The 12,500-nt window shown below is 41.7% G+C and overlaps 1 protein-coding gene across 1 annotated transcript; it reads right to left on the reverse strand.

Moving 5' to 3' along the window:
* Positions 1-7,677: 7,677 nt before the first annotated feature.
* LOC308164863 (fibroblast growth factor 4B-like) lies at positions 7,678-9,610 on the reverse strand (the record flags this gene model as incomplete). The annotated part of the gene is made up of 3 exons (XM_080538914.1): positions 7,678-7,854; positions 8,239-8,342; positions 9,313-9,610. 3 exons carry the CDS (start codon positions 9,608-9,610, stop codon positions 7,678-7,680), a joined length of 579 nt encoding a protein of 192 aa, XP_080395040.1.
* Positions 9,611-12,500: the final 2,890 nt, after the last annotated feature.

The following is a 12,500-nucleotide window of genomic DNA, read 5'->3' on the forward strand; positions in this document are numbered from 1 at the left end:
CCATCTCCAGCTTGTGATAACAACATAAGCTTTCCCCAACCAAGAGCATCTCATTTGTTAATGTTAATGTTTTGTTTCATCTTAATGACTTGGGTGAGTTTTCACTTGGTTTACTAGAAAGAAAGTGCGCTTGGCTTGGACAGCCTAATGGATGGATGGTAATAATAATAATAACCCAACCTTAACCAACCTTAAAGATTTTAATTGTTTTTATTGTTTTAGGTTTCCAAGAGCCAACTGAACATCTGGCCAGGTACTACAGACTTAAACTAGCCTTATTGGCTAACTCTGGCATATTGCATTTGTGTCTCATATGCATTTTAATATGCACTGTCCCTGTGAAATAAACAATAAACAAACTAATAATAATAATAATAATAATAATAATAATAATACATTAGACTTATATAGTGCTTTTCTAGACACTGAAAGACGCTTTACAAACTGAAAAGATCGAGTAGTAATAATAAAAAGACACACAAAAAATTTAAATAAAAGAATGTATAGGGGCCTAATTAAGGTAGTGCTGGGGACACATGGGAAGGGGAGGGGGAGAGGGTTAACTGGTGAAGGCAAGCTTGAAGAGGTGGGTTTTGAGGGCCTCTTTAAATGTTGGTAGAAGTCAAGTTCAAGGTGCTCCAAAAAAGACTTGCCTGGGCCACGGCAGACCAGAGACACGGGTGTGTGTGTGTGTATAGTGTGCAGCAGCATCTGTGAAAGTGACTCGGGAACTAAAAAATAGTTTCACTGAACTCTACCCTTTACACTCTTTCAAACACCTGTCCACAGTCCATGATTACAGGGCTGCAGTCGGCATTGTTTCCCCTTGCAGAAATCCTCAGAGTGGAGCTGTACAGTACACAGTGCACTGGTCGGGAGGGGTGTGTGTGTGTGTGTGTGCGTGTATGTGTGGGGAGGGGGCTCGTTTGAAGTGCAGCAGCTCTTTATGGACAAACATCTGCAGGCCCGCACCAACTGTCCCAAACACACACACACTCACTCACACACACACACACACACACACACACACACACACACATCCCACAGCTGGCTCTACAAAGGACCAGGGGCACCAACACGCCATCTAAATGCATCCCTCGCTCCGCTGGCCTCAGCTTCACCAGGTGCAGGTCTGGGCCTGCCACCAAAGAGTGGGCCGAAGCCCAAACGCCTGTTGCTGCTGCTGCAATAGATGCTAAGTGGGGATCCTTTGGGATGACCCAAACCCTAACCCTAACCCTAACCCACACCCACGACCATAACCTTACCCCCAACCATAACCATACGCCTTAACCGTACGCCATAACTGTCTTCGGTTTTAATTTTACACTCACTCACATAAGAAGACACATGCATCATGCACAAACACACACACATACACACACACACACACACACACACACACACACACAGAGAGAAAGCACGCTCAGACAGGAAACGTACACTTTCACATGAACGGCGATTTTGAAGAGTTTGGAGGGAGAAGAAAGAGAGCAGGTGAGCGAGGAGGAGGAGGAACTTCCCAGATCGTGAATTCCTGGGAGAGGCTGGCCATTACGTGCTTAGGAATGATTACAGACAAACACAGCAGAGCATGTGCCATCGCACCGCGCTGTATATCATGCCATTTCACTCTTAAATGACTGCCTCTCTTTCATGTCTGGCCATGAGTAATTCCCCTTTGATGTTTTTAACGTTTGCATTGAGAGCTGCCTCTCGCTCGCTCCAAACGGGGACAGTGATCTCGCTTCGGGCCTGGCTTCAATACACTCAACATTTTTGCCTTGATATTCACGCAGATGAAGTCACGCAAATATGATTATTTCGTCCAAAAGGGGTCGATCGTCGATGGGATCAGATTTCATAAAAGAGCAAAATGATCGGTGCATGGGAATCAGGGTAGTAGTAGTAGCCAAGATGAGGAGAAGATGAAGTCTTGTAGCATGATGAGTTCTTCTTCCCTGGTAGGGTTAGTGAGAGATGTGGCTGTCGTGACATGCACCCAACAACTGCGCTGTCATAGGTCTGCGTATAGAGACACATACGTAATTGAAACAGATCCTATGAGTCAGTTGTTACGACACATATCTGTATGACATTTGCTTAATGAATGATTTGTGGATACTAATAAGTAGGCCTTACTGTATTTAGGGTTAATAAAAACTTCAGTGATGCTTTTTAATGTGTTTTTAATGTAATTACATATACAGAAATCTATGGAATAACCCCCCCCCCCCAGCCGCCCCCTACAATATCACTGGTTCAGTAGCTTGTTATGTGAAGGTCTGACCTTAGTGAGAGCGCAAAAACTTCCATCTGGCCATTGTTTTCCCTGACTCATGGGAAGTGACTAGATAAAGGGCCAGGGCCAGTCTAAACACTGGCACAATTGAACAATAACCCCTGGGGGTCCCAAACCAAAACTCTGAGATCTGCAGCACTCTAGGGCTGGGGAGGGAGGTGTGTTTGGGTGTAGATCTGGTGGTGTTTGGGTGTAGATCTGGTGATAGTAGGGCTGTTGAGGGAGTCTTCAGTCTTGTGACAGTTCGATTTGGGTTGAAACAGAAAACTAACTCAAGTTTTCTCTACAACAACAAAGGCCTGTGCGTAAAGCCTTTATTCTCAACATGATATTTGTTTGTGTCCCTGTTTAATTCGGCAAAGAAGTTAGATGGATTCGGAAGATTAAATGGATTAAATACATTCCCCCACCCACCCACAGTAATGACTTTATCGACTGTAGCAATTACCATCTCTTGTTGTTCCCACTGCAGAAATGTATTAACAAAGTTGCCAACCACCCTCAGGACCCCCCCCCCCCCCCCCCCCCCCCCCCCCCCCCCCCCCCCTCCTTTTGCAGCTGGGCTCTCAGTCAGACACACATAGAGGTGATAGAGAAGGCTGCATTATACATGCACTTTCACAAGTGCAGTCGACGTATAGCATAGCCCTGTGTACCTCCCTACTGGTCTCCTATAGGGGTGGTGTGTGTGAGGCTGTGAGTATTAGCACTCTAAAGGACAGGGGGACAAATCACCTGAGAATAGCAGCACGTAACCTACCTACCACTGCCCCTGGCTAGCTCCGTTTACCAAGGCCATCAACTTAACCCCATTCAATTAGTATCAATCCACTCTGTGTTAACACACACGTTGTTGCCAACTTCATGGATTTGTCTGGAGGTTTTGTGGAACCTCGGGACATCTGAAGACATGAAAGGGCTATTCGGACATAAAACAGGCACTTGAGGGTAAACTGTTCAATTGTAAACGGCGAGAGAGAGAGGCACTTCAGCGATGTGCAAATGTTGGTTTGGATGATAGACAATTGGTGCAGAAATGACACGGCTTTTATAGGTCTCTCAGCCGGAGAGGAAGACGGAGCTGGGTTATGGTTGTGTCAGTGTGCTGTCATCTTTATGGGGTCGGAGGGTGCTTCAGGACGGGAGGACGGGGAGCGGACACATGCAGCACCTGTCTTGTCTTTAGTCGAGTCATCCCTCCAGTTTTGAGTCCACATGCAGGCCCTCAAAAACCCACCTCTTCAAGCTCGCCTTCACCAGTTAACCCTCTCCCCCTCTCCTTCCCATGTGTCCCCAGCACTGCCTTAATTAGGCCCCTATACTTTATTTTCTTTATTTTTTGTTTCTTTTTATTATTACTACTCAATCTTTTCAGTTTGTAAAGCGTCTTTGAGTGTCTAGAAAAGCGCTATATAAGTCTAATGTATTATTATTATTATTATTATCATCCTTCTTTTATCATATGAACGTACTGGTCCCACTTTAAAATAATAATGTAAAAAGGATGAATATGAATTCTTCATATACCCTTCATAAGGCCTACATAAATACTTTACTGATCATGTATAGGCATACATACGTAATACAATACACAAGACAACCCCACAGACAGTGGAACCCTTTACATAATATAAAATAAGCATAGAAATTATTTGTGAAACAATACATTATGTAGGCTTTATAGAGGATTTATGAAGGGAATAAATAATGGATTGACGTTTGTTAGAGGCTTGGAACTGGCGTAAGTAGCAGGCGTTGTGCAATGAACTCCTCTGGCTGAAATACATTTACTAGGCCACATTGTCCTCTGAGTGAAATCACACTCTCTTATTGACCCGTGCTTTGTCCTCCATTCACACTGTCTGTCTCAGCCAGCCTCGAGAGAGAGACAATCTAGTTGTGTTGATCCCTATTTACATTTACTGATGAGATTTCACCTGCATTACCACTTAAGAGAGGGTGTGAATTCAACAGGCTTTTAACATGGTAATCCTCCCTCAGCGCAGTATACATTCAGGCATACAAATGACCCCGTCTCAATGATCTTGTGACCTCTCAAGACCCTAAGCAGTGTTTATTAGGATTTCTGTATCCAGGCGTGTTGATAAGTTGAGCTCTCATGCCCTCTTTTAGCTCGTTCCTCATGATGGCGAGCCGAGACACTCTCTCCATATCGGTATATTAAACTTTATGTTGTTGTGTGGTTAAACTGGGGTAGTTATACAAATATTGGGTTGGAAACATAATAGTCACATCTCAATTGGACAGGACCCTCATCAGACATACAGTATTTTGTTCCTTCTCAGACTTTTTTAACATACTTTTTGGTGGAAAATTACAGGGAAGCGGCTAACTGAATAGTTTACACATCTTTACTGTTGGTGTTGTCATCCATCTTTTACTTTGAGACTTTTTGCCTTTTTTTTCGTGGAGGAAACATACATTCCAGGCCAGTCACTTTGACAACCCTGTTATTTAGAGTTATAGACCCGGAGAGCGTCAGAGAGTTTGAGCTGTACAGTCTGAGTTGTATCCTTGTTAGTCACCAGTCAGAGATTAGTACCACCTTGTCATAGGACAACTTTCCCTAGTCTGCGTGTGATAGGAAGACTACCAACGTCCCCCAGGCAATCAAGTTCCACAATCAGACTTGGAATGGGTTTCTGAATTTCACAACTACTGTTAGTCATCAGTACGCACGATCGATGTGTGTATTTCATACAACAATGAACTATTTCGAAAAGTCCACAAAAAGTGCTCATGTTTAGTATTTGGTTGACAATCCTTTGCATGCAGTAACTGCCTGATGTCAGTGGCCTATCGATCGCACCAGACACTGGTTCTATTCTCTCTATGCTCTGCTAGATCTCTTCTGCAGCCATCTTCAGTTGTCGTTTGTTTTGAGGTCTTTTCTGGCTAAAATCTTATCATCAGGAAATGAAATGCATATTCAATTAGATTTAAATCTGAAGACATAACATGGCCAGTCAAGACATTTCAACTGTTTTGCCCTGAAAAAAAACTCCCTATAGGTGCTATAGCATAAGGCTATGTTTAGGGTCATTGCATGCACCCCCTGCCAAACCATAGCCCCCCCCTGCACCAGGTTTCATAGATGAGGTTGTATCCTGTAAATCTTGAGGCAGATCCTTTTTTCTCTAAACTTTCCTTTTGCAACCACTCTGGTACATGACAATATGAATCTTATCTGACCTTATCTGACCTTCTCTTTTTAGCAAACTGTAACATGACCATACTTTTTGATCCTCTGTGGCTCTGTTGGTAGAGCATGGCGCTAACAACGCTTAGGTTGTGGGTTCAATTCCCGCTGGGACCATATATACTGAAATGTATGCACTCGCTGCAATGTAAGTCGCTTTGGATAAAAGCGTCAGCTAAATGGCAGATATTATTATTATATTATATTATTAGTTTTGAGGATAACTAGTGGTTTGCACCTTGCAGTGAAGCGTCTGTAGTTCAGCTGGTGACATATTCTGTGGATGGTAGTCTCTGACACAGTCATGCCTACCTCTTTGAGAGGGTTCTTGATCTGTGGAACTATGTTTCGGATATTTAACCCTCATGTTGACAGACACCAATAGCAGACTCCAAAGGAACATCCAAAGCCTAATCAATACTAGACATTGACAGCTCTCTCATGCATGCACAAATGATATGATGGAACACACCTGGCTAACCAAGAACACCTGTTAAGTCAATTTTCCCACATCAGTTAAATCAATTTCAGCACTTTTGGAGTATTTTTGGTTGCAGAACATACTTTATTGACTCTCTTTAAGTTATTTAATAATGTGCACAGCACATACACCACAATGTTTAACAGGACCTGTATAAAACTACAGACATAAGTTGATACATAAACATGTACAGGAAATGAGGGGACAAAGGAGTCAGTTTGATATAATTTTCAACTGAATGCAGATATCACACAGAATAGCATTACTGAGCACAGTAAGAAATACATCTATTTATCAGTTTAACATTTACATTGTGTTCTGTCTGCATCCCCTGTGCCAGCAAAAAAATGACATTCTTCTTGGTTTTTGTTTGCATGATTCCCTTTGGACAAATAAAGCAATGACATGACAACATACTGCCTTAGTCTAATATGGGGTTCTCACAATTGGCTGCAGGAGAACTAAATTCACACGGATAGATTTCCAAAACCATGAATCAGACATTGAGTGTAGTACGACAACTAGATCCATAGATGCTGAAAACAAAGTGACAATGTCGTTAACTGAACTGGTCACAATTCATAACATGGTAATGCCAATCTCATGTATGTGAGAGTAGAAGGTCCATTTGTGTGTTGCATGTACCAAACATGCATAAATAAAAAACACAATTTCAACCTTGGACCTTAGTTAAAGCTAGTCTTACTTTACAGATGTGCCGTCACAATGCCCATTCCCTTTGTCACTCAGTTCTCTTAGTCCACCTCCTCAAATGTACTGACACTGGTATCTTAGCATGTTTGAGTATATACTATTATTGTCTTCATAAAAGTGACTTGTACAGTATGACAAGGTCATAGGTCATGCTCAGAAAAATAATAGAACAGCAAAAAAGAGACAAAAACAATCAAACAAAAGTACACAATCCCTAGAGTTACTTTTTGGAAAGTTACTGATTGTCTATAATGAGGTAGTAAAATGCTATAGAATTTAGGCAAAAATAAGGAGCAGTCTTTCTTACAAAACGTACTGCTATGACACAAAGCTGACCAAGAACATCCTTTTTGGTAGTCAAATGAGGGCTAATTTTGGATCTTCTTTTTTTACTCAAATGCACCAGAAGTTGCACAGTGTGGCTTTAAGTGGCATCATTGCTAGTTGTGGGACAAGGCAGGTCATTGAATAGTTTGGACCTCCTTTTTCCCGTATTACAGTAGGTAACTGGACACCTTGATTGCATAGGTCATAGGACAATGCACACATTGGATATTTTCATTACAATAATGACTAGGTTTCTCTTCTCAAATGTTCAAATGTTCTGCTACAGTTAAACGTTGTCTTGCGATAGGCTCTGTAACTGTTTTCATATGACTAAAGGTAATATGAGAATGCTTACTGCCTGCACCATTGCTGCACAATAGTACTCAGAAAACAGTGCAAAATGTCACTCATCTAAAACACATAGCAGCACATATTTGATAAGATATACAAAACAAGAACAATTTCTCCATTTTCATTTTCCCTTGATATCATTATTCCACTTTCCTAAAATATAAAAATGATTAGGAATTATAAATAAATAATTTAAATATCACACTCTAAAAAAAGACATTTGAAAGTGCATTGTTCGGAGCCTCCTCTCCTCTCTCCCTTCTGCCTCACCAGCGTGGTGGTTCAGATCCTGGGTAGGAAATGTGTCACTGTCATAGCTGGCGATACTCTGTTTCCTTTCTTGGTTTTGCCAGTCTTACTCAGTCCAATGTACATCCCAGGGTACGCCGCTGACTCATACGCATTGTAATTGTTGGCCAAGAGATTCTCCTTGAATTTGCAGTCATTGTTGTAATGACCCTAGAGAAGTGAGGAGAGAGAAAAGGCGGGAAAGATGTTAGAGCTCGTTGGGAGGCCATTGCAGAGTCAGACTACTCTGAAGGAGATGCAGAGAAACTCTCTGGTTCCCTGAAATCTCAAACCACCCAACTCTACATTTTCGACTGTCAACTTCACTAAAGAGCATAGCGTATCTTTTTCCGAGCATAGATATTCTAGGAATCGGGGGGAAAAAATAGTTTACAGCTTAATGCACCCCTTGAATACAGTAATTCTCTCTCTGAAAACATGCTAAGGCTTGTCAGGACATTGACTATCAATTTGCTGTGGAGATGGGTCTCCAATTTAAGAATGGTTAAAAGATTGCACAGAAAGAAAACAATATAATATATCCAATATACTTACAGATCCATAGAGCTTCCCTCTGTTGTTCATAGCCACGAACAGACCACTTCTTACGCCAAACAGGGTGACAACTCCTATTTCCACAGGTGATATCTCAAGGAGACCTGGAAGAACACAAAGAATATCACTGATATGTTTATACTTTATCTATATCCAAACAATGTTGTTTTTCCTCTATTGTTTAGGGCAGTAGATCGAGGCGATAAGGAGGACAGGTCTATTTTCAAACTGCTATTGAAACATCCTGATAGGAAATGATGCTTTTTCCGTCCTTGGAGAGCTGTATTCTGTGGTATGATAGATTTGAGCATCAAGTAGGCTAAATTATGGACTTCCTTTCCCCAACATTCCTAGAATGGGTTGGTTGGAGCTTTGAGCAAATACAATGCAATTGTTATGTCTCTAGGCTTATTCCAGATATATATATTTTAAAAAAAACGAGCACAACTTTTGTCTCAGACATAGTATTGTACAGTATATTGTTGTTTGAGGATTGTACCATTGTGTGTTTCATAGACTGATATGTGAGAGAGGGGGAATTTAGGACATGAGTGGATGTGCCATATATCCAAAGATCTAACATTTCAATGTCTTGAATGTGTTGGATAATACTAGATATTGGAAGATAAATGTATCTCTAATAACAGATCAAACACACCCGTCCCAAGTAGCCTTATGATAGCATCAAAAATCCTCACATCTGATAATATTCCTGATTCATACTGACACCAATTAGAAACATGGCCAGAAGCAATCGTTTTTGTAATTTCGCGAAAATTGTTCAAGCAGACGCATGCATCAAAGAAGCGCTGCATTTGCCAAAAAACCACTCTTGGCATGTCCCCATGAGACAGAAATACGAATATGTGACGTCAATCAGTAACTCCAACACACTCCAGTCGGTCAGGTGTCCATACACCTGGTCCCACCAAGAAGTCACAACGTCTTGGGCCAACTAAAGGCTCACGAAACATTCAGGGTCGCTATCAAGACCATGCATGGTTGGCATTAGTGGTAGCAAGTAGGCGAGAGGATGCTTGATACAAAATGATGATATCACCAAAAATAACTTACTGTATCGATTTTCGTTATGTACTCCAGTTATCTTCCCATCGGGTAAGACTTGAATATGAAACCCAATGCCCACATTGCAGTAGAGGCGTCGGAGTCTTTTGATGCCCATCAGATAGTCCCCATCCCGGTTGACTTCTCTTTTTTCCCACGGGTTCCGAGCGAAGGAGCGCGTGTAGAGCGTCTCCCAGTGCCGCTCCATCGAAGTGCCGTTCATCCTCCCGGTGAACGGGGCAGTGCGCACGGAGCTACACACCAGTCCCCACACCAGGAGCGGCAGAAGAGACGCGTGGACAGACATATCCCCGGTCAGTGTGGACTCACGTATTTTAAGGAAATGTTTGAATCCCCTAATAAATCCCTTTTTCTTTTTTTTTCCTGTGCACGGTGCTCGCAGGTTGACGAAAAAAGTTGCAGAGACTGTGACTCGGCAGCACTATCCAGCGAACTTCGTTGAGACTCGGCGCGAAGTCACTTGAGGGCTACTTCGGTGGCTCCGTGGAGTTTTGCCTGCTTCGATTCTGCGGTGCTTTGAGTCGAAGAAGTAGTGAATTGTCTGTTGTCTTGTTGCAAGGCATAGCCATGTCTGTTCTCCCTTGACGACGGGCTACTTATATCTGCTCCAAAATTACATCGCACGCCACCTACTGTAACAAAAGGTTGCTCTCTCAATCCACACGCACGGTAGTTACCTCCGACGCAAAGTCACTCAGAGAACACCACCTCCCCTTCTGGTGCGCTCTGATCCCGGAGTGGCGTGGCGCACCGAGCAGTTACATCTCAATCAGCGCAGTTGACTCTCTACATGTTATACTATAAGTCAAATGGGGTCTGAAGTTAAAACATATATCCTGTGTTGGATATCCTGCGTTATTAACTCTTTATACGACATGCTTGTTACTGCTGTGTCCAAGAGACAAGAATTACGCATGACCTTTGTCTAAAACTTCCTCCTATATCGAGTGAAAATAAAATAAATGATGTATTGCAGGATGCAGAAAAGGAAACAGAAAAGCCAACAGTCTGTTGAGAAGGAGACAATGCTATAAATGAACAATAACAGGAAAACAACAAAAGACGACGTTTTAATATGAAATTCTACTTTTAGAATAGAAATAATTGATTGGTAGGACATGAAACAATATGTTGTAAGTGCGCAATATCAACAGTGTTGTATTATTTTGATACAAACAAAACTTGGACGCTTTAACAGCATGTTTGGGTACATTGTCAAAATAGCCTGTCATGAGCTATAAACAGGATACAATTCATACATCAATTATGTTGCGTCCTATAATATGCAGACTGCTCCAAACCGTTACGCACAACCAAGAGTGCCGGGGTTCTCCGTTTATTAATTGCTTTTCGGGAATGACCAGTGCTGCGTGATTTAAACCGAGCATTTCAGTGCATTTCAGTGGATGTCCATAAAAGGTCAATAAAAGTTAATATCAAAGGTTTCCCTCGGGGTTTGAACCCTATGTGCGACCTTTAACACCTAGAAGCGCCCATTGCCAGTGTAATACACAACGCAAATTACATTGAGGTGCTAAGTGAGGCTCAGCGACTTTTGCACCTGCTCCTGTGTGTTCTTGATTTCTTTGAAACTGATGGAAAGTTTGACTCCAAAATATGCTTATTTTTGGCGATGGAAATCCAAGTAGCCTAGCTAATAAGAATTTCGATTAAACATACATCAATATTTGATATGTATCATCAAAATGTCACTGTTCATTCTGCACGTATTATAACTATTATGTTTTAACGTGCACGTCTTATACCTTTATGCCGCTCTCCATGGTTCTGCATTTTATCACGTGGTTTTGCGGTATCACGTCACTTATAGTGGAATTGCAATTATTATTATTTATGTATTGCCATAGGTGAAACGTTGCTTAAAGTCGTTCTTATAAGTTAATACGTTTGTATACATTTAGGCTTAAGGTTTGAGATAAAACATTGATATGGAATATCAAACATCATTCGTTCATTTATTTCAATTTCAATTTCAGTCAGTCGTTTCAATTGTTTCGACACGTTGAAGTATTAACCTTGTTACTTGTTAACATCAAGGATATGTAAGTTGCCAATGGGCTAGTCATGACTTGCATTTGATTTTACATCTGATGTTTGGTTGATTTTGAGATGTTGATATTGAATGGCATTGAATCCAATATAGTTTATGTCTAGTCTATTTCTTTAGGTGGTCCTTTTATATTCTTACCTGTGGTCGCACCAGCTTCTGTAGGAAACATGCGTTATGGTGTAGTTTGTACTTTGAGTCAGACACACTGTCGATATCTCAGACAGACCCTCCGGAAAACGTCCCACTACCCATGTGAGTCAAGCTGAATCCTGGAGGTATATGCTGTAATATACCTGGCTGCCCCTAGGGGGCAGTGTCTACAAATGTACAGAAGTAAACCGTCACACAGAGGGACTCTGCCCTGGCCTTTATGAGAAAGCCAATGAGACCCACACATTACCAAATAATAATATCTACATGAGTAATGACACTTAGTCCACAATGTACATACTATTACTCATCAAGCACAATGTATTACCAACATTGATGGAACATGTGTTTATGGAATAGTGGAAGGAAATACAAATGCAACAACAGAAACATACAGTAAAACATTTGAACTTTCACAATGTGTTTGTTTGAACAAAGTGCGTTTTGCATCTACAGCACTTCAATAATGTACATGCATCCTTATGGCACTCCAAGACATGTGTGAGATGACCCCACAGGAAAACAACAACATGTGCTTGCCGTAATGTGACAACAATCACAATACTACTATACTACAAAAAGAGATTTGACCTAGATCTGTTTCTCAGCTTGTTCCTGTAGAACCCTTTTTGGTTCTACCGAGAACCAGCACTCGAGTTGAGGGGGGATGAGGGGAGATGGCATCCCCCCCCTGAAATAAAAACAGTCAGAATCATCCCCCTTCTAAAACTGCCATCCCCCCTTTCCATCCCTTATGTCATTTTATCAATGAACGTGGTATTACTGCTATTTCAACATTTACTTTTGCGCATATTGAGAAAAATACTAGGGGGCACGGACACATGCAATGACATTTTTGAAGTCACTGACGCTGTGGGGATGCTAAAATGTCCCCCATATGATAAAATCCACCATCCCCCCTGATTTTCCTTTACAACTTGAGTACTGGTTCTAC

The sequence above is a fragment of the Nansenia antarctica genome (genome assembly GCF_963989245.1).
Source record: "Nansenia antarctica genome assembly, chromosome: 9".
In the NCBI taxonomy this organism is placed as follows: domain Eukaryota; kingdom Metazoa; phylum Chordata; class Actinopteri; order Argentiniformes; family Microstomatidae; genus Nansenia; species Nansenia antarctica.